This window comes from Balaenoptera musculus, chromosome 11, assembly GCF_009873245.2.
Source record: "Balaenoptera musculus isolate JJ_BM4_2016_0621 chromosome 11, mBalMus1.pri.v3, whole genome shotgun sequence".
NCBI classification, from domain to species: Eukaryota; Metazoa; Chordata; class Mammalia; order Artiodactyla; family Balaenopteridae; genus Balaenoptera; species Balaenoptera musculus.
The window spans coordinates 23,700,142-23,727,285 of record NC_045795.1 but is presented as its reverse complement, the minus strand read 5'-3'; the positions used below and the strand labels follow the sequence as shown (position 1 = coordinate 23,727,285).

The following is a 27,144-nucleotide window of genomic DNA, read 5'->3' as shown; positions in this document are numbered from 1 at the left end:
ATCGCAGCCTTTTGCTTATACTGTACCTATGAGTGCTTGCTGTCCTATTACCATGAAAGCTAATGAGACACCAAAGTGCGTTTAATGCTGCTGGATTTCTTCCTCAGCCCAGCCAAACCAGTACACTCTTTCCCAATATCTAATGCAGATAAATACAAGTGACAAAATACTGTGGAGAGTTGTGACTGGGAATTAACTCACTCGTTTAGCAAACAAGAGTTGCCGCTATAGATATGAGTTCTCAGCACGAAGGGACCTTAGAGGCCATCCAGCGTGACTCCCTCTTCCCACATAGGAGGAAATGAGGATCAGGGAAGACCTGGACACCAGGATCCTTCGCCAAATGGATCCGCGTCCGCGTCAGGGAGCGCCCTCCCCGCCGCTTCCCCAGCTGCCCGCTCGGCACCGCCCTCCCGCCCGGCCGAGGACCCGCGCGGGGTGCCCGCGGCGGCGCCTGACGGGAGCGCGGTTCCTGGGCGCGTCGCCACCCCCCACCCCGTGCCCGCGCCCCTCGCTGTTCCTCCGGAGCGCGGTCTGCGGCGGGCGGCGTGGTCCCTGGGCCAGGGTCGGTCAGGGCAGCGCCCGCACACGCAGGCCGGGCACGGCTGCCCCCGCCAGGACCCGCGGGCCCGGAAACGCTTGCAGTCACACGTGGGCGCCGACGGCCCGGGCTGCTGTCGCAGGGAGCTACGGTCGCCCGGACAACTGCCCGCCGGACTCCCCGGCTCCAGCCGCCAGGCCAGTCCAGCTTCGGCCGGCTCCCGGCTATGAGGTGGATACCAGGCTCAGTGTGACCACCTCCCTCCAGTACGTACATACAGCCCGAACCCCCGTCCTGCCGGCCGCTGAGGGGCTCCTACGAGCTTCCCACACTCCCCGAGGGCCCGCGGTCACGGGAAGTTCCCCACTGTCATTGCCACTCCGAGAGCTGGGTCCTCGGCTCTTGAAGTCCCGTCAGATTCCTGGATCCCTCGGTCTTACCCTGTCTCTCTTCCTCCTTAGGGTTTTTCCACCTCGTTCGGACCTCCTGCATAACCATGTCCGTCCTCTACGTCTCTCCTCACCCCGATGCCTTCCCCAGCCTCCGAGCCCTTATAGCTGCTCGGTACGGGGAGGCTGGGGAGGGTCCGGGATGGGGAGGAGCCCACCCCCGCATCTGTCTCCAGCCGCCCCCGACCAGCAGGACTCCCTTTCCGCCACCCCGCCTGCCCGCCCTGGAACAGGGGCCCGGTGGGCTCTGGGTGTGGGGGGCCACTGCTGTGGCCCAGCTGCTGTGGCCAGCAGGCCTGGGGGGCCCTGGGGGTAGTCGGGCAGCCGTCCTCGTCCAACAGTGGGTCAGTTACGCTGACACGGAGCTGATACCAGCCGCCTGTGGGGCAGCGCTGCCAGCCTTGGGACTCCGAAGCTCTGGCCAGGACCCCCAGGTGAGAAGAAGCGCAGAGGGGAAGGGGGAAATTTAGAAGAAGGAAGCAAGACTTGCAATCGATAGTGAGCGAGGAAGACAGCATGTCAGACATAGAAAAAGGTTGATCGTATTCCAGATTGCCACCTGATATGGTAACCTTGGGCAGGTTTCTTAAACTCTCTGAGCCTTGGTCTTTCTCTGTCTGTGAAAACGAAAATTGAGAACATGTTGAGAAGGTGAAAAGATGTGTGCAGAGCACATAATCTAGTGCCAGGTGCTTTAAAGTCTCGGAGTAAGAGTTTGATGAATCTGAAACTGATGAGGTTAGTTAGAGGTTACTGTGAATTGTAGGCAAAGACTGGGTGAAGGAGAGATGACAGTTGCTGGGAGAAGACGGAGGAGAAATGAAATGAGGAAGAAGGGAAGTAGGAGAAAGGAGAGATAATCATACCAGATTATAACTAAATTCTTCTTGAGTGGAGCTGTGCCTTACTACCCTTATAACACCAGCTCGTTGCAGAGTATTGAGCACATGGTGGATATTTAGTATTTTTTGAATGAATGAATGAAATGAATATATGACTTAGATCCTGGTTTGCTCCCTCATATCCTGACTACCCTATCTAAATAGAGCCCCCCCCCCTCATTGGGAGTCTCTCTCCCCCTCAGCTTCATTTATTTTTCTTCATAGCACTTAGGAAAAAAATAGGGTAATACGTTCTATATTTGCACATTTATTGTCTCCGCCCCTAGAATGTAAATTCCAACAGGTCAGGGGCTCCATCTGTTCATATTGTCTCCTTATTCATTAGAGAAGGCCTGGCATGCAGTAAGTACTTAATAAATATTTGTTGAAGCAGTTACTGTGTTGCTTCATGTAATCTTTAACTTCCTGTGCTTAGTATATTGTATCTGACATGTAAGTGTTCAGTAGGCAGTCCAGTGGTTAAGACTCCATGCTTCCAGTGCCTGGGGTGTGGGTTTGAGCCCTCGTTGGGGAACTAAGATCCCGCATGCTGCGTGGCATGGCCCCAAAAAAAAAAAAGTGTTCAGTAGGAATTTATTGAATGAATGGGAAGTATTTTTATTACAATCATTTCAGTGAAGAAGAAACTGGTGATTTGTGGGAATGGAAGGAGGCCAAATGGATTGAGTGGGGGTGGGGATTGAGGTGGGCCGAGCCTTATCTCATACCCCTTTGCCCTCCTTTTAGGCTGCACTGGCGGCCCTGGGCAGGGCCCTGGGCCCCTTGGAAGAGTGGCTTAGGCTGCACACCTACTTGGCTGGAGAGGCCCCCACTCTGGGTGACCTGGCGGCTGTCACAGCTTTGCTGCTGCCTTTCCGTTATGTGAGTCATTGGGGCTTGGGGAAGAATGAGGGCAGGTTCCCTCAGACCTCACTATAGGGTGACTAAGGAGAGTTCATTTCTTTTCCCCACCCCAGGTCCTGGACCCCTCTGCCCGCCGGATCTGGGGTAATGTGACTCGCTGGTTTATCACATGTGTCCAGCAGCCAGAATTCCGGGCCGTGCTGGGAGAGGTGGTTCTGTATTCAGGGGCCAGGCCTCTCTCCCAACAGCCAGGTGAGGAAGGATGGAGGGTGGGAGCGGAGGGGTTCCTCTGGGGCCTTTCATGCAGCTCACTTTCCTTTCTCTCTTAGGAATAGCAAAATCACTGGGACAGGAGCTGGGCGGGGGTAGGTGGGAGGTCGGCATGGGGGAGCCTTTGGGCAGCTGAAATAGGCCATCTGAGACGTAATAGCACTATTCACAGAGGGTCCGCAGCAGGTCTGCATTTCTGTGCCTCTTTCCAGGCTCTGAGGTCCCTGCACCCCCAAAGACAGCTGCTCAACTCAAGAAAGAGGCAAAGAAACGGGAGAAGCTAGAGAAATTCCAACAGAAGCAGAAGGTCCAACAGCAGCAGCCACCCCCTGGGGAGGTGAGAGGCTGGTGGAGCTGGATGGAGGGTTGGTGCCATGGTGAGCGGCTGATATCTGGGCCTATATCCTTTCCCTCCCAAGCAGAAGAAACCAAAACCAGAGAAAAGGGAGAAACGGGATCCTGGGGTCATTACCTATGACCTCCCAACCCCACCTGGAGAAAAGAAAGGTACTAGGAGGAGGAAGAGAGACCTCCACTCTTCACCTCCACCCTCCTTGTCTCTTCTCTTTTTATCCCTTTTGCTCTGTCCTTGCTCCCACTACTTTGCTTAGTGAGGGTTTGCAGAGTCCCAGGTCCTTCTCTGCTGGCCCCTCGTCCCCTTCCCAGCTGCTCCCAGCCTCGGCTCTGACCCTTCCCTTCCTCCCCCTCAGATGTCAGTGGCACCATGCCTGACTCCTACAGCCCTCAGTACGTGGAGGCTGCCTGGTACCCTTGGTGGGAGCAGCAGGGCTTCTTCAAGCCCGAGTACGGGGTGAGTGGGCACTGCTGCCCAGGCCTGGAGGGGATGGGGGCGGGGAAGGACAGGGCTGAAGGATACATTGCCTGGGAGCAGACCAGAAGAGGTGACATGAGGCCTTAGTAAGTACCCATCCTTCCTCCCCGTCAGCGTTCCAGTGTGTCAGCACCAAATCCTCGGGGCATCTTCATGATGTGCATTCCACCCCCCAACGTGACAGGCTCTCTGCACCTGGGCCACGCGCTCACCAACGCCATCCAGGACTCCCTGACCCGATGGTGAGCTCCCATCCTCTCCTCCAACTGGTTCCCTCTGCCTTCTCTGGCTCCACACTCCTGTGGTTCCCTTCTCTTTGCCAACTGGGGCCCTCAGCTCTGCCCCCTGGTGGTGCTACACTTCTCTCTGGGTCACTCCCATCTGATGACTTAGCATCCTCTCCTGGTCAAGTAACCAGCACTTCCACTTGCAAACTCTTCTCTTGCCACTAAAAATAACATTATTTTGAATTTAGCAAGAAATACGTGAATATATTCTTGTAAGAAATTTAAAGCTTCAAGTTTCCTTGACCACCCTCCTCCAGATTTATTCCCTCCTAAGAATTAGCACACATCGTTGTTATCACTTGGATGTGTATCTTTCCAGACCTTTCCTATTTGCTTACATGTACATGTACCCATAAAAATGTGTAGTTTTCCTTTTGGGAAATGGGTTTTTCTTCTCTGTAACATAAAGGGCTCACACCAAACTTGTTATTTTACAACTTTTTTCTTACCCTTAAGAGTTTATCGTAGAGATTTTTCCTTGTCCTTATATGTAGACTGACTTCATTCTCCTTCATTGCTCCTTAGTGTGGCTCTACATAATGGTGTCACTTTTTTATTAATGGTTGTTCCTAATTTTTCTCTGGTGAAAACTGCTGGAATGCACATTTCCTATACACGCTTTCTCAAGCTCCTGTGGAAGCATATCTCTGGCGTAGATACCAAGAAATGAAATCTCTGTGTCCAAGGGGCATGCCTTTATCGAGTACAAATAGAAGCTGGCAAGTTGCCCTCCAAAACAGCTTTACCAGTTTATACTCCATGAGTTGCATGTGAGGTGTGCCCCTGCCAACCCTGGACATTATCTGTCTTTGTTTTGCCAATGTGATGGGGGGAAAATGGTTATTTCTGTTACTGCTGATTCCTAGTGAGGCTGTGTCTCTTCATGTATCCTGGCCAGTCAGGTTTCCCTTTGTATGAATTGTCTGAACCTATTGTTTGCCCATCTTTCTATTGTTCTTTGTTTGTTTGTTTACTTTTTTAATTGTTTTGTTAGAAGATTCTTTATAGACTCTATGTATATATTCTGGCTATTGATTTTTGTTGTTGTTGTTATATATGTTATAAACATTTTCTCCTGTTCTAGCACTTGATTTTTTTCCCCCACTGTTAATATTTTGATTAGTTAACAACCACAAAGGCTAATATTTCAGGTGACGAATTTCTTTTAAAAAGTATTTTAAAACAGTATTTTATCTATTGAAACTAGGGTTTATTTATTATATTTTAAATTTTGAGAAGTTTTTCTAGTGTCCTACTTAACTCAATTAATTTGGTCAAAAATATTTACAGGACATAACTATGTGCCAGCTCTGCTCAGGGCACTGGGATACATCAGACTTAGCATTTTGCAAGGAATTAAGAGTTGGAAAAACAGAGTTGTGTTAAATACGTATAATATATAACAGCCAGATTATTTACGTGAGGAAAGGTTTAACATTTCTTACAGAACGCTTAAGGTAGCAACATTTTTTTCTAATGAGCATGGTTTAAATCAAATATTAGAAACTCCCATTACTTAACTGGAATAGATTCATGTCAGTGTTTTAGAATCACAAATAACGTGAAATACAGGCATAAGTATCTCCAGTAAGATATAAAAATGAAATGAAAGTGACTATCTACCTATGTTTTTTCCGTTTTCTTCTTCTTGCAGAGAATAGGGTGTTTTTCTACAAATATCCATGACATTTTATTGATTTTTTTTTTTTGGCCAAATTTATATGCTCCCCAAGAGATACTTTTAGTGAAATAATATTTTTATCTTCCTCTCTCATGCTTGATTTCTTTAATAGTATTGTTTAACAACATCTTGAAAAGGTCAGAAAATGTTCATATCCATTACAGCATATAAGAATATCTGTGATCTGTAAGAGAACGGAGTTGCTACAGTCCTGTCGCCAAGGAGATCTAAACCCAGTGGGGGTAAACAGACTGATAAAGTAATGGATATAATGCCGTTTGATGAGTCATTGAAAATAATGTATGAACACAGTGTTACTGTATTTCTATAGTAATTTTCTCTCCCCCACTCTTTTTTAAACGTTTCATTTTTTAAAATTAATTAGTTAATTGGCTGCGTAGGGTCTTCGTTGCTGCGTGCGGGCTTTCTCCAGTTGCGGCAAGCGGGGGCTACTCTTTGTTGTGCTGCGCAGGCTCCTCATTGCGGTGGCTTCTCTTGTTGCGGAGCACAGGCTCTAGGCGCGTGGGCTTCAGTAGTTGTGGCTCGCGGGCTCAGCAGTTGTGGCGCACGGGCTTAGTTGCTCTGCGGCATGTGGGATCTTCCCAGACCAGGGCTCGAACCCATGTTTGCTGCATTGGCAAGCAGATTCTTAACCACTGCGCCACCAGGGAAGTCCCATAAACATGTATCATTTTTTAATAACAATAGTAATAGCTGACAATAATAATAGCTTAATTTGGTCCTCTCTTCAACTTTAAAATGTACTTCTCAAATGTCACCAAAAAGTTCGTTACAGTTTAATGCTTTATGGGCCACATCAGCACAGAGCTTGATTAAGAGTAAACTACATTTACTTGTACCAGAATATGGTAGGTGAAGACTCACGATACTACCATCTCTGTTTCTCTAATTCATTCCCTGATTAATTCCCTGAAATATTACTAACTTCCAGTCATTTTCTCCAAAATAGTCTAGTCCTTGCATTTCAACTTAGAGATTTTATTTTTCTGAGGTTTTATGTTTTAACCTAGTCAGTTTACCAATGTTCTTTGACTTAATCTTTACTGTCTTGTTAAAGAAAATCTCTCCTGCCTCCAAGTTACAAACATGATCACCTATTATTTTCTTCTTTTTTTTAATTTTTGGAAACGATACCGTTTTCTAATGCTTTTCTCATAGTTTTGTTTTCTTAAGTTGAGGGTTTTTCTTTTTAACTAAATTAAAATCAAACTAAATTTAGATTTTAAAGTAAGTAAGTTTATTTTTGTGGCTATGGGGAAGTAGGGCGATTTTCCCAACCAATTAGCTAGTGTCCCAAACAAATTTATTGAATAGTTTGTCCTTTCTCCACTGATATGAAATGCCACCTTTAACAAATACTAAATATGCTTGAATCTGTTTCCAGTCACTGTTTTGTTTCCTTAATCTATAACTTTTTTCCTAGTTCCTGTGAAAACTTCTTTTAATAATCATAACTTTCTCATATGTGTTGATATCTAGCTGGGTGAGAGCCTCCTCTTTGTCCTTCTTTTGCCAAATTGCCTTGGCTGTCCTCACACATCTCTGCCTGACAATGATTTTAGAGTTGGGAGAGTCCTGCCCCATCGCCCCTCTCTTTCTCGACTTCACCGACTGCCTGCCTGGAGTCCCTTCCTCCTTCGGGGCAGCTCTACCGCCCGCTCACCTCTGCTCCTCCATGCTCCTCCCACAGGCACCGCATGCGCGGGGAGACCACCCTGTGGAATCCTGGCTGTGACCACGCGGGCATTGCCACCCAGGTGGTGGTGGAGAAGAAACTCTGGCGCGAGCAGGGGCTGAGTCGGCACCAGCTGGGCCGAGAGGCCTTTCTGCGGGAGGTCTGGAAGTGGAAGGAGGAGTGAGTGCAGCGTCCCTGCAGGCATCACAACCCTGCTTCCCTGTCCCCTGTCCAGATAAGATCTCTGTCACCTGCAACCTGGCTGCAGGGTCAGACCCTCCCACAGAGGCTGAGGGTCATTTGGCCCCAGGGCCCACGTCCATTTCAGAGGGATGAGTGATCCCCACATTCTGCCCCATTAGCTGCCTGATGTCTCCCTCCAGCCCAGGGTTGATTGCTGATCCCGGCCTGTCTGTCCGCTTCCAGGAAAGGTGACCGGATTTACCACCAGCTGAAGAAGCTTGGCAGCTCCTTGGACTGGAATCGAGCCTGTTTCACCATGGATCCTGTGAGTAGGAGTAGGGGCGGGTCTCGGGGCTGGGGTAGGAGTAGGAAGCTCCCCACAGAAGAGAGCATATGCCCAGGGCCCTCCCCCAGGAGGTGGCCCACTCGTAGGAAACCACTAGGGCTCAGCTGCAAATGCCACTTTCTACCCCGTGTCATGGCCCTTTGTGTTACCTGTCACCCACCTTAGGAGCTCAGATTCCTTCCAGTGGCACATGATGGGGCCTCACCCTCCCCTGGAGCCTGAACCCCCAGGATTTTCTGCACTAGCACCTGTCCCTAGCTGAGTGGTTTCCCTGCCATCTCCAGTATCACCAGGCTGTTGCCGATCTGTGTTCCCATAGTGCCCTCTCCCCCTCAAGAAAAGTACTTCTCTCCTCTAGCCCCTAAAGGGGTCTGTGTGCCGGGCAGTGGGGCTCTGGGCCGGCCGGGTCTCACTGGCCCCTGCTGCCTTGACACCGAGGCCCATCTCTGGCTCCCCCTGTTCCCCCCTAGAAACTGTCAGCAGCCGTGACGGAGGCCTTTGTCCAGCTCCATGAGGAAGGAGTCATCTACCGTAGTACCCGCCTTGTCAACTGGTCCTGCACCCTCAACTCTGCCATCTCGGACATCGAGGTGTGCCCCTTCCCTCCCCGGCTCTCCCCATCTCCACCCCCAGCCCCAGCCCCTGGGCCACTCTTCTTAATCTCCGCCTCACAGGTGGATAAGAAGGAGTTGACAGGTCGCACCCTGCTCTCTGTGCCTGGCTACAAGGAGAAGGTGGAGTTTGGGGTCCTCATCTCCTTTGCTTACAAGGTCCAAGGCTCAGGTAGGAGCCAGGGGCACCAGGGTCCTGGGCTGGGTTGGCTCGGGGGCGGGAAGGGCCCAGCGCTGAGCCCACAAGGCCTCCTGTCACCCCAGACAGCGACGAGGAGGTGCTGGTGGCAACAACTCGGATTGAGACGATGCTGGGAGACGTGGCCGTAGCTGTGCACCCCAAAGACCCCAGATACCAGGTGAGGTGGTGTGCTGCCCGCAGTTGGGGGATGAATGCTGGCTGAAGCGGCCCCCACGCTACGTGGGGGGATGGGCGCTGAGACCCCCGGCTGATGAGAGAAATTGGATCAGAAACTCATCCGCTGGCTGTTTTCTGGCCGTGTAGATGGAATTTGGGTGTTAGGAAGCCAGGACCCTGCGTAGGAGGGAGTCAGGCCCAGCCCTTTGTGCGTTTTTGGCATCTTCCTCTGTCCCCAGCACCTGAAGGGGAAGAGCGTGATCCACCCATTCGTGTCTCGGAGCCTTCCCATCGTCTTCGATGATTTTGTGGACATGGAGTTTGGCACAGGTGAGCGCAGGGCTGTCCTGTGGGGAGAGGAAGGAGCCATGAGGCACACTCCTGCTGTGCATCTTCCCTCTCAAAGAAGAAAATAAGCTTCACCTGAGCAGGCAGGAGTTGGGCTGCTTCTCAGGGGACTGTGTGAGGGGTATGGGGGACAGGGGTGGTCTGAGAGCCACATCCGTCGGCAAAAGGGGGGTGCGTGTGGGCAGAGACTCTTCTGAGTCCCTCGTGACCCTGGCACCCCCACGTACACCCCAGGCGCGGTGAAGATCACCCCTGCACACGACCAGAATGACTATGAGGTTGGGCAGCGGCATGGGCTGGAGGCCATCAGCATCATGGACGCCCAAGGGGCCCTTGTCAACGTGCCCCCACCTTTCCTGGTGAGACTGCCTGGGGCATGGTGGCTGGCTCAGGAGACAGCGGGGTACCTGGCACGGCCGTGACAGCGCCTGTCTCCCATCCAGGGTCTGCCCAGGTTTGAGGCCAGAAAGGCAGTGCTGGCGGCGCTGAAGGAGCGGGGACTGTTCCGTGGCATTGAGGACAACCCCATGGTGGTGCCACTTTGCAAGTGAGGGTGGAGGCCAGGGAAGGGGGGAGGGGATGGGTTTCTCGGGGTGCTCACCACCCAGCCTCCCCACCCACATGTACCTGCAGCCGCTCCAAGGACGTGGTGGAGCCTCTCCTGCGGCCGCAGTGGTACGTGCGCTGTGGGGAAATGGCCCAGGCTGCCAGTGCTGCTGTGACACGGGGCGACCTCCGTATCCTGCCCGAGGCCCATCAACGGACGTGGCATGCCTGGATGGACAACATCCGGTGCGTCAGGCCCCTCGATGTGGGGAGGGTGACCGGGCGAGGGGCTGAGCGGGGCAGAGGCCGGTGCACCTCCTGCCCTTCCTTGATTCCCTCCCCTCCCCCTGCCACTTGCAGGGACTGGTGCATCTCCCGGCAGCTGTGGTGGGGCCATCGCATCCCAGCCTACTTCGTCACTGTCAGTGACCCAGCTGTACCCCCAGGGGAGGTGAGAACTGGGCCAGGGCTGGGTACTGGCACATCTTGGGGGGGCTCTGGGTTCATTGGATCTTGGTGGGGGGACAGGCAGAGGTGCCGCCTTGGATACTCACTCCACCTGTGGCAGGACCCTGATGGGCGGTACTGGGTGAGCGGGCGCACCAAGGCCGAGGCTCTGGAGAAGGCAGCCAAGGAGTTTGGAGTGTCCCCTGACAAGATCAGTCTCCAGCAAGGCAAGGCGGGGCCTTGGGGTGGGGGCAGAGGGGGGCTGATCCTCACCTCTACCCCGTCTGACCTCTGACCTCTGGCCCCCCTCAGATGAAGACGTACTGGACACCTGGTTCTCCTCTGGCCTCTTCCCCTTCTCCATCCTGGGCTGGCCCAACCAGGTACATTCCCGGGGCCAGCGCAGGGTGGGGTGGGAGTCTTGGGGGTGGGTGCTCGGCTCGCCATCACTCACGCCCTGCTCTGCCCCCAGTCAGAAGATCTGAGTGTGTTCTACCCGGGGACGCTGCTGGAGACGGGCCATGATATCCTCTTCTTCTGGGTGGCCAGGATGGTCATGCTTGGCCTGAAGCTCACTGGCAGGCTGCCCTTCCGAGAGGTGTGGAGACTGCTGAGACCCCTCCCGCTGTCCCCTCCCTCACCCGGGCAGCTGTGGGTGGGCCTGGCCAAGGAGGCTTGTGGGGTCTCAAAGCCAGCCTGGGCTCCACTAGGTGATTCTGCACCCCAGCTTCCTAGAGGAGGGAGCACCTCTAATTCACACGAAGGCACTGAAGGGGCTGGCAGGGACATCGAGGGGCCTGAGGTTCAGAGGGGGGCAAACCAGAGGTAGGGGTAGGGGGACAGGCATTGGGGTCTAGGTGGGGAGACATCCCCACAGGCCTTCCCTTCCCTTCCTCGCAGGTCTACCTCCACGCCATCGTGCGGGATGCCCACGGCCGGAAGATGAGCAAGTCTCTGGGCAACGTCATTGACCCCCTGGACGTTATCCACGGAGTCTCTCTGCAGGTGGGGCTGGGCGCGGGCTCAGGCCCCGAAGGGCTGTGGGGTGGTGGCCGCGGGCCCCTGACTACTCCCACCTCACCCTCAGGGCCTCCACGACCAGTTACTGAACAGCAACCTGGATCCCAGTGAGGTGGAAAAGGCTAAAGAAGGGCAGGTACAGAGGGTGGGCCCGGGGCTGGAGTTTGGGCAGAAGGCAGGCGAGGCTGGCTCAGGACGCTCCCCCTGCTCTCTCCTCCCCCGCAGAAGGCAGATTTCCCGGCGGGGATCCCCGAGTGTGGCACCGATGCTCTCCGGTTTGGACTGTGCGCCTACACGGCCCAGGGTACGGCTCCCCAAACCTGTCTCAGCTGCATCCTTCCTCCTTCCCTGAGGCACCCCTCTCTCCTCTGCCCTGGGCGTGAGCTGGGAGGGAGAACGGTGTGGACTCACACTTCACCTCCACCCAGGCCGTGACATCAACCTGGATGTGAACCGGATATTGGGATACCGCCATTTCTGCAACAAGCTCTGGAACGCCACCAAGTTTGCCCTCCGTGGCCTTGGGAAGGATTTTGTGCCTTCACCCACCTCTGAGGTGAGGGCCTGGTGGGCGCGAGGTGGGCAGCATGCACACAGGTTGCATCGTTGCCATCAAGCACGGCCCATGCTGTGTCAGGATTGTAGCCACAGAGTCAGGAAGCCCGGCTCCTGCCCCCAAGGAGCCTCTGTCTAGCTGGGGGGACAGAAGGATATAGGGACAGATTGTCATCGGGAGAGCCTCAGGCACTGTGGTCCTCCCACAAGGTGGAGGGGGGCCTGCCCCTTCTCCCCCAGATACTGGGCACATGGTGGTTGCTTTGGACCCATCAGGCTCCTGGAATGCAGATTTCCCCATGGTTCCCATTCCCATGGGGTTCTGGCTCCCCTCCCCCTGGGCATATGGTGGCCCCCTGCCTGATATGGTGCTTCCCCCCAAGCCTGGAGGCCGCGAGAGCCTGGTGGACCGCTGGATCCGCAGCCGGCTGACTGAAGCTGTGAGGCTCAGCAACCAAGGTTTCCAGGCCTACGACTTCCCAGCTGTCACCACCGCCCAGTACAGCTTCTGGCTCTATGAGCTCTGTGACGTCTACCTGGTGAGGAGGAGCCGAGGGGCCTGGGCGCACAGAGCCCTGGGTTGGCATGAGCCCTGAGCCAGCCTGTCCCCCTCCCGGTCCTCACCAGTTCAACGAGGGCTGGAGGCTAGGCCTTCCCCAGCCCTGAGCCCTGTGCCTCCCCCTCCCCTAGGAGTGCCTGAAGCCTGTGCTGAATGGGGGGGACCAGGTGGCGGCCGAGTGCGCCCGCCAGACCCTCTACACCTGCCTGGACGTCGGCCTGCGGCTGCTCTCACCCTTCATGCCCTTTGTGACCGAGGAGCTGTTCCAGAGGCTGCCCCGGCGGACGCCACGAGCTCCGCCTAGCCTCTGCGTTACCTCCTACCCGGAGCCCTCGGAGGTAGGGGGATGGCCTGGCACGGGGCTCCGGGGAGCTCTGCAGAGCCAGCCCCAGCTTCCCTCACCCCCTCCTCCACCCCACAGTGCTCCTGGAAGGACCCTGAGGCGGAAGCCGCCTTCGAGCTGGCCCTGAGCATCACTCGAGCCGTGCGCTCCCTGCGTGCCGACTACAACCTCACCCGGATCCGGCCCGACTGTGAGCCTCAGGCCCCCGTGTCCCCCGTCCCCTCAGCCCACTCTGGGACCAGTGTCCAGTGTGGCTGTCTCGTCTCCTTTCTCCCTTCCACGCAGGTTTCCTGGAAGTGGCTGATGAGGCCACAGGCGCCCTGGCGTCAGCAGTGTCGGGCTGTGTGCAGACGCTGGCCAGCGCGGGTATAGTGGCTGTCCTGGCGCTGGGGGCTTCTGCACCCCAGGGCTGCGCTGTGGCCCTGGCTTCTGACCGCTGCTCTGTCCACCTGCAGCTGCAGGGGCTGGTAGACCCGGCCCGGGAGCTGGGCAAACTGCAGGCCAAGCACGATGAGGCGCAGCGGCAGGCCCAGCGTCTGCGGGAACGCCGCGCCGCCTCGGGCTACACTGTCAAGGTGCCCCTCAAAGTCCAGGAGGCGGATGAAGCCAAGGTGTGTGGTGTGGGTGGGCATTTCCTTCCCCATTTCCCACCCCATCACTCCCTCCACCATCAAACCCCCTCCTGCGTCTGCTCTGCCGGGCCCCAGGCAATCCATGGAGGAGCAGGTGGGACCACGTAATCCCTCCTCTTACACATGAAGAACAGCCAGGGCAGGGGCACAGTCCAGGGTCACACAGCAAGTTGAAGATGGAAGCAGACCATCCATCCATCCTTCCTCCCAGCCAGACCCCTCGTGCACCACTCGGTTCCCAGAACTTGGCATCCACGTGCCGGGGGGCTGGGATCGGGACTGACCCAATGCAGTCAGGAAGCTTAGCAGATCACCTGGGACCCCTCCAGGGAGGAGCCATGGGGTAAACCACAGGGACAAAAAGAGAAACATGAGTGGAGGCTAAGAGTTACAGAGCCGTGGCGGCTGAGCAGGGTTGTCTCACGTGATTGTCCCAGTAGCCCTCTCATGGCAGGGCAGTATTAGCAACACCATTTTCCAGATGAAGGCTAAGGGCCCCTCAGAGCCTCTGTTCCTAACCACTGTGCTCTACTTCCCCAGTCATTGGCTGGGGCTTAGCCACTGGGTGGCACACATGAGCTCTGAAGCCCCTTTGTCTTTGGGAACGGACCACTCTGGGAAAAGACAGGACCCAGGAGACCAGTGATGGTGGAAGAGAACAGGGAGGTGGGGAATTAAGGGAAAGCAGGCTAGCCAAGCACACAGTTCCCCCAAGCTACTCCCTGCCCATGGTCCTCACCCATCTTTCCAACTCTGACCCCTCTGCTCTTTTTTTTTAATATATAAATTTATTTATTTATTTTTGGCTGTGTTGGGCCTTTGTTGCTGCGCACAGTCTTTCTCTAGTTGCCGCGAGTGGGGGCTACTCTTGGTTGCGGCGCGCAGCCTTCTCGTTGCAGTGGCTTCTCTTGTTGCAGAGCTCGGGCTCTAGGCGCGCGGGCTTCAGTAGTTGTGGCACGTGGGCTCAGTAGTTGTGGCTCACGGGCTCTAGAACGCACGCTCAGTAGTTGTGGTTTACGGGCTTAGTTGGCTCCGCGCCATGTGGGATCCTCCCGGACCAGGGGTCGAACCAGCGTCCCCTGCGTTGGCAGGTGGATTCTTAACCATTGAGCCACCAGGGAAGTCCCTGACCCCTCTGCTCCTGTGGGTATTTGGGGTTCTCTTCTCTTGGCCCTGGGTCTCACCACTCACCCCCTTTTCCACCCTCAGCTCCAGCAGACAGAAGCAGAGCTCAGGAAAGTCGATGAGGCCATCTCCCTATTTCAGAAGATGCTGTGATACACCCAGCTCCAACCTTCATAACTCCCAGTGTTCCACCATGGGGATGGCAGCAATAAAATATTTTGCCACAAAACCATCTCTTAGCTGTGTGTGGTGGGGCTGGGGAGGGGGTGCTGAGGGGCTGGGTTCCTGAATCCTCAGGGGCGCCAATGTGAACGGGAGGGCAGCAGGCTGGGCGTGAGGCACTGGGTCCTGGCGGGTAGAGAGGTGCGTCTCTCTGGGTCTGGCCCTGGCCCCGAGCCAGGCCTGAGTCACGCTGCTAGCACCCTCCTCCTCCCGCTGCCTCCTCCTCCCAGCTCTTCACTCACCTCCGCACTGCGGCCAGCCATCCAGCCGTGGGAGGCCCGCCCTGGCGCTGGCTGCTGCCTGTAGCCTTGGGCAGGCCTCAGTAGAGGGGCCAGGGGCTGCCTGTCCGCCCGCAGCCTGCCGGGGCCTCCCTCTCCCTCTCTCCTCTGAATCCGGCCTAGGTTAATTATAACTCTGACCTAAGTGCCCCGTGACACCCTGCCCCCACGGCCCTGCCTGGAGACCCAGCAACCAGGTAGGGGAGAGGCCTAGAGAGGAGACTTCCTCTGCATGGGGGTGTTAACCGAGGGGTGTGGGGTGCGGTGCTGGGGGAGGAGCCTCAGACCCTTCCCCTGCAGGTGTAAGCCCCTATTGGTCTGAGAGGCCCTCAGGTTGTCTGGATGATTGAAGGGAGAGGGCGGGGAAGCCAGTTAAGGGGCCAAAGCAGGTGCCCATAGAGACAGAGCCAGGCCTGCCCTGAAATCTGCTGCTTCCTGCTCTCTCGAGAGCCTTCTGTTCCCCAGGTCCATGTCTCAGCTATGCTCCGCACGGACGAGCCCCTGTCCCACCTGGGCCCCTCACTGCTGCTGTTGCTGCAGCTGCAGCTACTGCTGCCCCCCGCATCTGCCTTCTTCCCCAATATCTGGAGCCTCCTGGCTGCCCCCGGCTCCATCACCCACCAGGACCTGACCGAGGAGGCGGCACTCAACGTCACCCTGCAGCTCTTCCTGGAGCAGCCGCCCCCAGGTCGGCCCCCCCCTTCGCCTTGAGGACTTCCTGGTGAGCGTCCCTGGGTCCGGTCACATCCCAGGTGGATTCCCCCATTCTGGGGGACTTCTACTACTTGAGGGTCCTGCTTGCCCAGAGAAGGGACCCCACGCACACATTCCCTCCTCCCCTCCTGACAGCAACAATACCCAGGAGTCCTGGTCCTGCAATCAGGAGTCCCGCTCCTTAGGAATGACCAGGATTGCCCCTCCCTTGTAGGGCCCAGCACCCTCAATTCCTGCCACACCCAGCCTTGAGTGACAGAGCTGAGGAAATGTAGGCAGTGGTCCGATCCAAGGGGCTTCCCTGGAACCCCTGCCCCCTACCACCCTCCCAGGGCCGCACCCTCCTTGCCGACAACCTCTTTGCCGCCTACTTTGGACCTGGGTCTCCTTCCCGGCGGTTCCGAGCAGCCTTAGGAGAGGTGTCTCGTGCCAATGCCGCCCAGGACTTCCTGCCGACTTCCAGGAATGACCCTGACTTGCACTTTGACGCCGAGCGGCTGGGCCAGGGGCGCACACGCCTGGTGGGAGCTCTAGGGGAGACTGTGGTGGCAGCCAGAGCCCTTGACCACACCCTGGCCCGCCAGCGCCTCGGGGCTGCGCTTCATGCCTTGCAGGTGAGGACAGAGTTGGGGGGGTCACGGTCAGAGGGGTCTTCGTTTCCAGTCTTCCTGTCTCCCGAATGGTGCCTCCTTAGACATGCCTCCCCCTACTCTAGAAGGGGCTGGGGCGCTGCTTGCCAAGGCCCTGGGGCTATTCCCTAGTCCCCGCCTCCAAACTGGCAGCTTCCTGTGGGAACAGCCGGGAGGCATTGGTGGCTGGAGCAGGTGAGTGAGAGAGGGCGGTGCTGAGGTCAAGAGGTGGGCTGTGCAGGCCACTGAAAGGCCTCTGGCTGGGCTCTGAGTGAGATGGGAAGAAACGTGGGAGGCTCCCACTTCGGCAAAGCTCTATTCTGGGCAAGGGAGAGAGCAGTGGAGGGGACTTGGGGTGTCTGAAGGAGTAGCAGGGTGGGAGGAGGCTTTCAGGCTGGGGAACTGGGAGGAGGGGGGAGTTAGGGCTGGAGACTGTGAGAACAGTGAGCTAGTGCTTCTTCCCCTTCTCCTTTCTCTTGGGACCAGGATTTCTACAGTCACAGCAACTGGGTGGAACTGGGGAAGCAGCAGCCACACCCTCACCTCCTCTGGCCAAGGCAGGGACTGCGGAACCTGGCACAAGGTACGGCCAGGACCCCACTGGTAAGGGTGAGCCCACAGAGCCGCCTCTCAGCCCATCCAGCCACCACCTCACATCCTGGGGTCAAATAGGATGCGACATGGCTTCATCTCTGGAACCACCTGTGCGGTCCCTCGGTTCAGCCAAAGGCCAGTCAGCTGCTTCCCCAAGGTCACGCAGCAGAGGACAGAGCCAGGACCAGATCTGCAGACGTCAGGGAGTTCTCTGTCTTTCACGCGGCTGCCTCCCCCCGCTGGATCACACGGGGCTTTCTCTCTCAGTCCCCTCATCCTTCCGACTGAACTGTGACCCGGAAGCTGCCTCCTGTCTAGTACAGGTTCACTTCCTGTCCACAGCTCACAGAGGGCACACTCCCGTAGGATTGGTCCCCCCCACACTTCCGGGTTTTCTAGCACAGTCCCAGTCTCAAATATTAAGTCTCATTGCCAGCCATGAGCTCCAGGTTTTAGTTCAGAAAGCCTGGAAGGGTACCTGCAAAGGGTACCTATGGGCTTTCGCCTTGCTCCAGTCGAGAGGAAACGCTGAAGAAGTTTGGGTGGACAGGGATAAAGGTCAGGGGCAGCAGAATCTTGGGTGCTAGACCCTTGCCCTCTCTTCCCAGTGGGCGATCCTACCTGCTCCGACTGTGAGGAGTTGAGCTGCCCTGGGAATTTGCTGGGCTTCACACTCCTCACCTCTGGCTACTTTGGAACTCATCCCTCCAAACCTCCAGGTACCAGACAGGAAAGCCCCCAGAAGTAAGGGGAGAAATCACTTCCTCTCCCCTGACCCTCTCCCTAGGGACCTCAGTCCTGTAGAGCCCTTGTCCTATTTCCTATGGCATCACTTCTTGGAAGAAGGAGAGGATGCTGGGAGGGGGGGCGGGTGGAGGAAGGTCCACTGAGGTGGCCATGATTGTTGGGGTGGTGGGAGCAGCTTCTTACACTGCCGATAAGACTTCAGTGCCCGAGGGCAGCTTTTGGGGACTAACCGGAGGGATCAGGGGATCCACCATGTGCTGTGGTAACTAATCATTCCAGATTTACTCCAGATTTGCCCTCTACAAAGTATCATAATTTTCTGCTTATCCTTTGCTGAGGAGTGAGAGGGTCAGGGCAGGTCAGAGAGGGCCTCGTTTTATTAGGAGGCAGTGGGTTTTTTACCTCCACCCTCCAGATCCCTTTCCCCAACCCAGGGAAATGTAGCCATGGGGGCCATTTTGACCAGAGCAGCTCCCAGCCACCACGGGGAGGCATCAACAAGGATAGCACATCCCCAGGCTTCTCCCCCCACCACATGCTGCACCTCCAGGCCGCAAAACTGGCCCTTCTGGCCTCCATCCAGGCCTTCAGCCTCCTACGAAGCCGCCTGGGAGACAGGGGTTTCTCCAGGTGAGTGGCCTCCTGGGGATGGGCTCCTTAATAGGTAGGTGCTCCAGAGTTGAGAAACCAGGGGCTGGGGACAAGTGCGCAGACCCTTCACTGTATCTTTGGCCTGCTTCCCAGGCTGCTGGACATCACCCCAGCCTCCAGCCTGAGCTTCGTCCTGGATACCACAGGCAGTATGGGCGAGGAGATCAACGCTGCCAAAATCCAGGCTCGCCACATTGTGGAGCAGCGACGGGGTGGCCCCATGGAGCCCACCCACTATGTCCTGGTGCCTTTCCATGACCCAGGTAACTGGGGTCTGGCTGGAATAGTGGAGGGAAGTCCAGGGCAAGGGGTAAATGCCACTGGTAGGGAAGTGGGCCTAATGGCTTCACTTCCATAATAAAATGGAGGCACTTCCTAGGGTCCTGAGTGAGTCTTTACTGGTACTTGTGTGCATATAGGAAACAATCAGCCACTTCTTCCACTGCTTCCAACATGACAGCACTTTCCATATGAGTTTAATCATTATGGGTGCTTAGGCAGGTAGCCTCTGCTTTCTTAGGCTTCCATTCTAATAAGTCATTTTCAGTTCTCTCCATTTCCTGTAGACAGAGGTTGGGATGAAGATGGTGGGGGGTTGGTGGGCCCAGGCCTCTGTGAAATGTCTAAGACAGCTAGTTACATCATATTCCTTTCCCCGCTAAATAGAAGTCAGATCATCTGGCCTGGGTTGACCAGCACTTACTGTGTGTACTTAGGCTGATTGTTTAACCTCTCTTTCCTCAACTTCATCATCCATAAAATGGATTAGTACTTGCCTTATCCTACCTATCTCCCAGGGTAGAAATGATCATCAAATAAAATTTGGATTGAGAATTCCCTAAGGGCAGGATTTGAGTCTGATCTGCCTATATAAATCTCATAGTAGCTGACATTCAAAAGGGGTTTATCACATATTTGATAAAGGTACGAGTAAGTGAATAATTAAGAATTTAGCACTTATTATGTGTCAAAGCACTATTCTAAGATTTACAAAATCAACTCATTTAATCATCCCAATAACCCTCTCTGAGGTAAGTACTATTATTTCTCTCTCTTTTCTGTGAGGAAACTGAGGACCCAGTTTTTTTTGTTGTTGTTTTTTAGTTGTATAGTTGATTTACAGTGTTTCAGGTGTACAGCAAAGTGATTCAGTTATATATATTCTTTTTCAGTTTCTTTTCCATTATAAGTTATTACAAGATATTGAATATAGTTCCCTGTGCTATACAGTAGGTCCTTGTTCGTTACCTATGTTGGCTTTTTTTTTTTTTTTGGCTGCGTTGGGTCTTTGTTGCTGCGCACGGGCTTTCTCTAGTTGCGGCGAGTGGGGACTACTCTTCATTGCAGTGCGTGGGCTTCTCATTGCGGTGGCTTCTCTTTGTTGCGGAGCACGGGCTCTAGGTGCGCGGGCTTCAGTAGTTGTGGTGCGTGGGCTCAGTAGATGTGGCTCGCGGGCTCTAGAGTGCAGGCTCAGTAGTTTTGGCGTACGGGCTTAGTTGCTCGGCGGCATGTGGGATCTTCCTGGCATGTGGGATCTTCCCGGACTAGGGGTCGAACCCGTGTCCCCTGCATTGGAAGGCAGATTCTTAACCACTGAGCCACCAGGGAATTCCCCCCAGTTGTTTTTTTGTTTGTTTGTTTTTTATATGTTTTCCAGTCACTCTGTACTTTTTTTTTTTAATTAATTAATTAATTTTTTGGCTGTGTTGGGTCTTCGTTTCTGTGCGAGGGCTTTCTCCAGTTGTGGCAAGCGGGGGCCACTCTTCATCGCGGTGCACGTGCCTCTCACTTCCGTGGCCTGTCTTGTTGCAGAGCACAGGCTCCAGATGCGCAGGCTCAGTAATTGTGGTTCACGGGCCCAGTTGCTCTGCGGCATGTGGGATCTTCCCAGACCAGGGCTCGAACCCGTGTCCCCTGCATTAGCAGGCAGATTCTCAACCACTGCGCCACCAGGGAAGTCCCCCCACCAGTTGTTTTTTATACTTACACATATACCCAAAAAGGCCCACTCAGGACCACAGGAAGTGCCACCATTTTGTGAGGAAATGAGGTCCACTTTCCCACCAGAGGTACCTAGCCTCTGCCTTGTTCTACCCTGTCAGTATAAATATAAAGGAATATTGTTATCTCAATACTTGTCCACCCAAGGAGCACAGCGGGGCCTCTTGACTGGGGAGATGCCCGTGGGTGGGAATGAGGGGAGCCCTCCTCTCACTTATCTCAATCTCCTTTCTCCTTTCCCAGGGTTTGGCCCCGTCTTTACAACCAGTGACCCTGACAGCTTCTGGCAACAACTCAATGAGATACATGCCTTGGGAGGTGGAGATGAGCCCGAGATGTGCCTGTCAGCCCTGGAGGTCTGCCCTCCCCACCCCTTCTCTTCTTCTCCCCCCACCCCTTTCCAGGCCCCACCATCAAGGGAACTAGAGCTTCCCTGGGACCTCATCCCTCCACCCCATCTTCAGAACCTAGTCCCATTCGCTTCACTCCAGGTTCCAGGGCCGTATTGCCTTCTACTCTGCCCTCCCTTGCTCTGCCCATTCCCCTACTCCCGCCATTTTTAAAAAAATTTATTTGGTTGCACCAGGTCTTAGTTGTGGCAGGCGGGCTCCTTAGTTGTGGCATGTGAACTCTTTGTTGCAGCATGCGTGTGAGATCTAGTTCCCTGACCAGGGATCGAACCCCGGCCCCCTGCATTGGGAACGTGGGGTCTTATCCACTGTGCCACCAGGCAAGTCCCACTGCTGCCATTTTTTAACACCAGTTTTTTCCCTCCCCTGCCAGCTGGCCCTGCTGCACACACCTCCACTCTCAGACATCTTCGTCTTCACTGACGCCTCCCCCAAGGATGCCTTTCTCACCAACCGGGTGGAATCGCTGACTCAGGAGCGGCGTTGCAGAGTAAGCATAGCTGGTGGGAGACTCAATGTTAGCCACCCAGGGATGTGGGAAACTGCAGGACAACTCTCATTACAAGGGTCACACTCACACTAGGGTGGTTAAACCAGACTTGGCTTGGGGGTGGGAGAAGTGGACCATGAGTATAACATTTCCAGATCCCTTTAACAATACTAAAGAGTGGGAGGCCCTACCCTTAATGATGCTGAATTCTTATATGAATCTGCCCCCAATAAACCGTTTGAAGAACTGGAGATTTGATTGCCAAAAATCCACTATGTGGATGACGTATGGTGACAGTTACAGGGAATGGCAACTTCTAATTGAAGCCCAGGGGTTGCGTCATTGGGAGACCCTGCTGTAGCAGCCAGAGGGTAGACAGAGAATTTACCACCAATCATCAGCTCTGTAGAAAGCTTGAGCACAGGAGATCCTTATTTACAATGGTAGATGGCAAATGGAAACTTCAAGTACTGGCCTTTCTTCCGGGCACAGGTCACATTCCTGGTGACTGAAGACCCATCTAGGGTTCAGGGCCGACCTCGGCGTGAGGTCTTGTCCCCTCTGCGTTTTGAGCCATATGAAGCAGTGGCGCTGGCCTCAGGAGGAGAGGTGATCTTCACCAAAGACCAGTACATTCGGGATGTGGCAGCCATTGTTGGGGACAGCATAGCTGACCTGGTAAGTGTGGGGGCTCAGCTCAGAACTGAGGGGATGATGGTGACACTGCATTTCTCTTTCTTGTAGGAGAAAGCAAATGGCTCCCATTGCTGAGTTGCCATTCTAGGCAGAGGGTGGGAAAGGAAGTTTCTCCCCCTCTGAGATCCACAGCTACCCACCTTCTACACTGCTCCTTCCATATTAGTACTACCACCCCCAGTCTTGGCCTCCAGTATTTTGTCTTCGCGGCTACTCTAGGAAGTCCTGCCATCTTTTAAGGGGGGCAAGAAGTGGTTGCCTCATCCTTAATTCCTTGCCTCCAACTTTGTCATTGATCATAGCTTCATCCCTGGTCCTTCCTCTCTCACTGGTATCCCATGTGTTACTTAGTTTTTTTCTGTCTCTACCTTTCTTTCTCCTGTCTTTGTTCCCACCTCATTCCATGCCTTATCTTCTCCCCCATTTTTTGGTCCTGCCCCCTCAAGGTGACCCTTCCCCTGGAGCCTCCTGTTGTGGTGCCTGAGAGGCCACTTGTGTTCAGTGTGGATGGGCTGCTCCAGAGGGTCACAGTCCGGATCCATGGGGAGGTCAGCAGCTTCTGGATCAGAAACCCTGCAGGTACTTCCACGTGTGTGTCTCAAGGCAGAGGCAAGAATGGAGACTGGAGAATGAGGGGTAATGTACTAAGGGAAAGGAATTCTCCTGTGACAATCTCTTGCCCCCACTACCCATCCAGGGGTCTCCCAGGGCCAGGAGGAAGGTGAGGGGCCTCTAGGTCATACTCGCCGCTTTGGGCAGTTCTGGATGGTGAGCATGAATGACCCCCTGCAGACAGGAACCTGGGAGATCCAGGTCACAGCCAAGGGTACCTCCCGGGTGAGAGTGCAAGGTAAGGAGGGAGATATTCCTGGGAAAGGAAGGGGAGACTGCAGAGCTCAGAGAGCAATATCAGTCATGTTCATCTCTGGAAGGTCTCTGACTGCCTTCGCCCTCCCTCAGCCCAGACCTCCCTGGACTTCCTCTTCCACTTTGGGATCCCCAGGGAGGATGGACCCCACCCTGGCCTCTACCCCCTGACTCAACCAGTTGCAGGTACATCTGTCCCCACCCCTAACTTGTTTTGTGTATATATATATATTATATATATAGCTTTTCATTGAGTTATAACATTTAATAAGGTGCACTACAGTGTACAGCTGGGTGGATTTTATATAATAAAAAATAACCGTCATTCAGTTCAAGCTATAGAACATTTCCAGCATCCCAGCACTCCCTCCTGGCCCTCCCCATCAATACCCATAGAGGTAACCCCTTTTCCCCATCCATACCCCCCAGAGCTAACCCCTATTCAAAGCCGTTCATGCTTTTCTCCCTGTCTCCAAACCTCACGCAGACCACTGTTCTTTCCTCCCCTCCCCTGTCCCAGGTCTCCAGACCCAGCTGTTGGTAGAAGTGACAGGGCTGGGCTCCAGAGGAAACCCTGGAGATCCTCTGCCGCATTTCTCCCACGTCGTCCTTCGAGGGGTCCCGCACGGTGCCGAGCTGGGCCGGGTGCCTTTGGAGCCCATGGGACCCCGGGAGCGAGGTCTCCTCGCTGCCTCGCTACCGCCCACGCTTCTGTCCACCGCGGGACCCTTCTCTCTGGAGCTGATTGGCCAGGACGGAGTGGGGCAGGGCCTGCACCGGGCGGCCCCCCAGCCCTGTGCTGTAGTTCCTGTCCTTCTGGAGGTGAGATGCCAGCGGAAGGTGCGGCTGCGGCTGGAGAGAACAGGGCCTGCTGCTCCTCCCCTGACCGGCCCTCCTCCGCAGCTCAGTGGTCCCCCGGGTTTCCTGGCGCCGGGCACCAAGGCCGCGCTCAGCCTCCGCATCGCCAGCTTCTCGGGCCCTCAGGATCTCGATCTTAGGACATACGTCAACCGCAGCTTCGCTCTCACCTCCAACCTCTCCAGGTGAAGCCCCTGAAACCTCCTGCTCCCTTCTTGTCCCATCTTTCTATTCCCAGGGCATGGGATCTGGTACTCGCTCCTCTGGCCCTTTCAAATTGGCGCTCAGATTCCTCACTCCCCTCCCAGCCTGCGCTTGGCTCCACCCCTTGGCTCTCAGCTATTCGGAGCCTGCGGCTTCAGCCGGACTTCGGCATCCACTCCCCAGGGTTCGCCTGGAACAGAACGAGTCCGCCTGGGGGTGCCTGTGGCTGAAGGTACCAGACACAGCCGCCTCAGACTCCGTGGTGATGGTGACTGTGACCGCGACGGATCGAGAAGCCAGCACAGTGCCCCCGACCCATGCCTTCCTCCGGCTCCTGGTGCTGGGCCCCGCCCCGCAGGTGAGGTGCCCCCACTTTCCACTGCACGATAGGCAGGGTGAGGGGAGGGCGGTGCAGGCTTATTTGGGTGCAGCCACCCTGACAGCCTCTCCCTCTTCTCCCCAGGACCAGCTCCCTGCCCCTGTCCACTCGACTGACCCTGTCCTCACAACCACCAGCCCTGCCTTTCATCTTTCCACTTTGGTGACTCCGGGCAGGGCTGGGGGAGGGCTGGTGAGCAACCCCTGGTGGGGCACAGTTGGAGCAGTGCTGCTCCTGCTAGGCCTGGCCTCCTGGTGACACAACAGCCCCTAGAGGGATGGGTCTCTGGCACTGTTTGCCATCTTGCCCCATTGGTAAGAAGGTAACATGGGCCTCTGGACCCTACCTCTCCCAGGTGGGATGGAGGTTTTCCTTCTCATACACTTGTCCCTTTCCAAGATTGGGATAGAGGGCAACGGATTTTCCCACAATGCACTTTCCCTAACCCTTGTGGGTAACAAACCAGACTCATTTTTGGAGAAAGTTGCTTTCTATTTCTCTGTAGCGTCTTTTTTTTTTTTTTGGCTGCGTTGGGTCTTTGTTGCTGAGCACGGGCTTTCTCTAGTTGCGGCGAGCGGGGGCTACTCTTCGTTGTGGTGCATGGGCTTCTCATTGCGGTGGCTTCTCTTGTTGCGGAGCACGGGCTCTAGGCGCACGGGCTTCAGTAGTTGTGGCTTGCGGGCTCTAGAGCACAGGCTCAGTAGTTGTGGCACACGGGCTTAGTTGCTCTGCGGCATGTGGGATCTTCCCGAACCAGGGCTCGAACCCATGTCCCCTGCATTGGCAGGTGGATTCTTAACCACTGCGCCACCAGGGAAGCCCTCTGTAGCATCTTTATTTCACTACTTATTCATGCTCTCCCAAGCTCAGGTAGAGGGGAAGATACATGGGGCAGTGACTAAGATTGTAAGTGGGGAAGAGGGTACCCCACCTCCTACCGAAAAGTGTTATTTATAGAATTGCTTTTATTGAAATTCTGGAGACGCTTCTATTTTATTTTTGAAATTCTGGAAATGCTTATATTTTATTTTTGTATTTAAAGTTGAAGGACAGTGCCAATAAACATGTCTTCTCCCCAGAGAGATTTCAAAGAAAGATCACTTATGCACATCATATAGGGAAGAGTGAGAGCGTAAGATACCAAAAAGATGAAATGGAAGTTTTCAGGAGTGGAGAAGAAACTTCACACCAAGATGTCTGGATTTCAGTTGACCCGCCACCTGGAGCCATTTAGCCATTGAGTCAAGAAGCAGAATAAGGAGGCTGGGGGTTCTGACTCAGCCTTGCCAGCACAACTGAGGGGAACCAGAGGAGACCTTAGACACGGGTAGGGCCCCTCCGTCCACTGGGGCACCCTGGCTGAGCCATCTCCCCCTTTGGCTGAGTGACTCCTTTCTGCTGCCTTGACACCACCTGGAGAAGAGGAGGGAGACAGCCTGGGTGTCTGTGCCCTCCCTCCCACTGAGGGCCAGGGCTTCCGCCCTCCCCCCACTCCTCTACTGCTTACATGTTGCTGCCACACGTTCTGCTTCCTTGGCCTTCCCTTCCAGTCCTGGGTGGCGCAGGAACTAGCTTTGTTCAGGGGATGCGGGGAGAACTGGGTGGGGCGGGGAATTCGCTGTTTTGTTAGACCAGTGCTGACCCCAAGTCCCCTCTTTACCCTCACTTCCCAAGAGTAAACTAAAAACAATAAACTCACCTTCCCCTGAATCAGGTTCTGCAAACAGATGTTCACCTTTTGAATATGGGCTAACTGGGGGCCACCAGGCTCTGAGTGTAAATCTGTTGGAAAATTCTAAAAGGAGGAGTTAGAGGCAGACAACGTGGTGAAAACTCGAGTACCATCTTCCACTCTTCTCCTATCACCACAGGTCATTCCTCTCCTCCGTCTGGATCCCCTCATCCCAATTCCCTGCCAGGCAGGTGGGAAATTCCAGTACTCTCCACTCCATTTCTTTAATAGTCCAGTTCCTCCAACCCCCTCACATAGCATAGTACCCGGTTTCTCTATTTGGATCCTCCCTGTCCATCCCTGACTCACTGGAACAATCCAGACCACTCCCCCATCTCCATGGAGTGAGCCAAATTGTGTCCCTCTGAATGGAATGCAGACCAGCCTCCTCTAGGCCCAACAATGAACCGACCTAACACTTGGTGGCATCCTGTCATTACAATGCTGCTTCCAACTGATGATCCCTCTCCATTAACTCCTGCCTTTCCAGGATGGTGTCAGTCTGTGTCCACATGTCCCTGCTACCCCTGCCCGCACATACCGTGGGTCAGCCCCATACCTCACCAAGGGCCCCCAGATATAGCTGCTGTTGCTGGGCCTCCCTCAGACGGCCCTCATACCAGGCCTGGCTATGCTCCAGCAGCTCCAGCCCCTGCCACAGGGCATCCTGTTCCCGCTCCAGAGCCTGCATCCTCTGCAGCTGAAAAAGGCAAGAAGCAGAGGCTGACTCACTCCACAGCAGGGTTCTGGGCCATGCATGGCCCTTACTCTTAACCCCTGGTTCAGTTCACTATCTGGTCACTGAGTGTGAGCCCAGACTGGCCACTGAGGACCTGGAGGGCGAGGGAAAGCAAGGGGCTGAACTTACGAGTCCTCAAAATTGAGTGGAATTGCAGGAGACTGATCTAGGGAGAGGGGCTTCCCCGGGACCTCTTGCGGGACTGATACTCACCCAGAGGAAGAAGCGCTGGGCCCCTGGGTCTTGGCGGCTTGTCTCCAGTGGCAGCAGCAGAACCGTGTAGGGGGCCTGCACCAGGGGCAGCCCACCAGGACCCCGGCTCCCCATGGCTCTGAGGTGGGAAGGGTGGAGCCACACCC

At 55.0% G+C, this 27,144-nt stretch overlaps 3 protein-coding genes across 9 annotated transcripts; 2 read left to right on the top strand and 1 right to left on the bottom strand.

Moving 5' to 3' along the window:
• The first annotated feature begins 460 nt into the window (after positions 1-460).
• Positions 461-14,803, top strand: VARS1 (valyl-tRNA synthetase 1). 4 transcript variants are annotated; one of them, XR_005021778.1, is made up of 31 exons: positions 462-807; positions 1,003-1,424; positions 2,619-2,753; positions 2,849-2,987; positions 3,218-3,342; positions 3,425-3,512; positions 3,716-3,816; positions 3,952-4,079; positions 7,517-7,681; positions 7,928-8,009; positions 8,501-8,620; positions 8,705-8,813; positions 8,906-9,000; positions 9,239-9,329; positions 9,582-9,706; positions 9,791-9,894; positions 9,981-10,139; positions 10,254-10,344; positions 10,462-10,567; positions 10,653-10,723; positions 10,813-10,938; positions 11,241-11,345; positions 11,428-11,496; positions 11,586-11,664; positions 11,789-11,916; positions 12,299-12,454; positions 12,606-12,812; positions 12,896-13,007; positions 13,103-13,183; positions 13,273-13,428; positions 14,659-14,796. XR_005021778.1 is itself a non-coding variant. In XM_036868274.1 (30 exons), the coding sequence occupies exons 2-30, from the start codon at positions 1,038-1,040 to the stop codon at positions 14,725-14,727; spliced, it is 3,804 nt and encodes a 1,267-aa protein (XP_036724169.1). In that variant the 5' UTR covers positions 461-807; positions 1,003-1,037; the 3' UTR covers positions 14,728-14,802. The 4 variants fall into 4 exon arrangements, 3 of the variants coding, with proteins under 3 accessions (XP_036724169.1, XP_036724170.1, XP_036724171.1); XM_036868274.1 differs by having other exon boundaries at positions 461-807; positions 12,896-13,183; positions 14,659-14,802; XM_036868275.1 differs by having other exon boundaries at positions 463-807; positions 13,103-13,428; positions 14,659-14,803.
• Positions 14,804-15,040: 237 nt separating this feature from the next.
• Positions 15,041-24,871, top strand: VWA7 (von Willebrand factor A domain containing 7). Its single transcript, XM_036868277.1, is given in 18 exon segments — positions 15,041-15,271; positions 15,540-15,767; positions 15,769-15,795; positions 16,121-16,402; positions 16,904-17,000; positions 17,620-17,730; positions 18,193-18,388; positions 18,503-18,672; positions 20,654-20,766; positions 21,194-21,310; positions 21,803-21,988; positions 22,453-22,585; positions 22,704-22,856; positions 22,967-23,059; positions 23,394-23,695; positions 23,777-23,916; positions 24,119-24,293; positions 24,399-24,871. Coding segments are annotated over 17 exon segments (2,682 nt in total). The 5' UTR covers positions 15,041-15,271; positions 15,540-15,554; the 3' UTR covers positions 24,573-24,871.
• Positions 24,872-25,067: 196 nt separating this feature from the next.
• On the bottom strand, positions 25,068-27,129 carry SAPCD1 (suppressor APC domain containing 1). 4 transcript variants are annotated; one of them, XM_036868288.1, is made up of 5 exons: positions 26,999-27,129; positions 26,606-26,746; positions 26,014-26,109; positions 25,822-25,911; positions 25,068-25,727 (listed from the first exon to the last, which is right to left on the bottom strand). In XM_036868288.1, the coding sequence occupies exons 1-5, from the start codon at positions 27,110-27,112 to the stop codon at positions 25,632-25,634; spliced, it is 537 nt and encodes a 178-aa protein (XP_036724183.1). In that variant the 5' UTR covers positions 27,113-27,129; the 3' UTR covers positions 25,068-25,631. The 4 variants fall into 4 exon arrangements, 3 of the variants coding, with proteins under 3 accessions (XP_036724183.1, XP_036724181.1, XP_036724182.1); XR_005021779.1 differs by having other exon boundaries at positions 25,068-25,911; positions 26,667-26,746; positions 26,999-27,058; XM_036868286.1 differs by having other exon boundaries at positions 25,068-25,911.
• Positions 27,130-27,144: the final 15 nt, after the last annotated feature.

What these genes read in the sequence shown, in the direction of transcription:
- SAPCD1 (XM_036868286.1), bottom strand. Translation starts at nt 27,112, where the DNA reads ATGGGGAGCCGGGGTCCTGGTGGGCTGCCCCTGGTGCAGGCCCCCTAC. An exon ending in ATCTGGGGGCCCTTGGTGAG is followed by an intron (nt 26,110 to 26,605) that starts GTATGGGGCTGA and finishes TCCTCCTTTTAG; the next exon opens with AATTTTCCAACAGATTTACA. An exon ending in AGAACCTGATTCAGGGGAAG is followed by an intron (nt 25,912 to 26,013) that starts GTGAGTTTATTG and finishes CGCCCCACCCAG; the next exon opens with TTCTCCCCGCATCCCCTGAA.
- VARS1 (XM_036868274.1), top strand. Translation starts at nt 1,038, where the DNA reads ATGTCCGTCCTCTACGTCTCTCCTCACCCCGATGCCTTCCCCAGCCTC. An exon ending in TTACAAGGTCCAAGGCTCAG is followed by an intron (nt 8,814 to 8,905) that starts GTAGGAGCCAGG and finishes CTGTCACCCCAG; the next exon opens with ACAGCGACGAGGAGGTGCTG. An exon ending in ACGTGCCCCCACCTTTCCTG is followed by an intron (nt 9,707 to 9,790) that starts GTGAGACTGCCT and finishes TCTCCCATCCAG; the next exon opens with GGTCTGCCCAGGTTTGAGGC.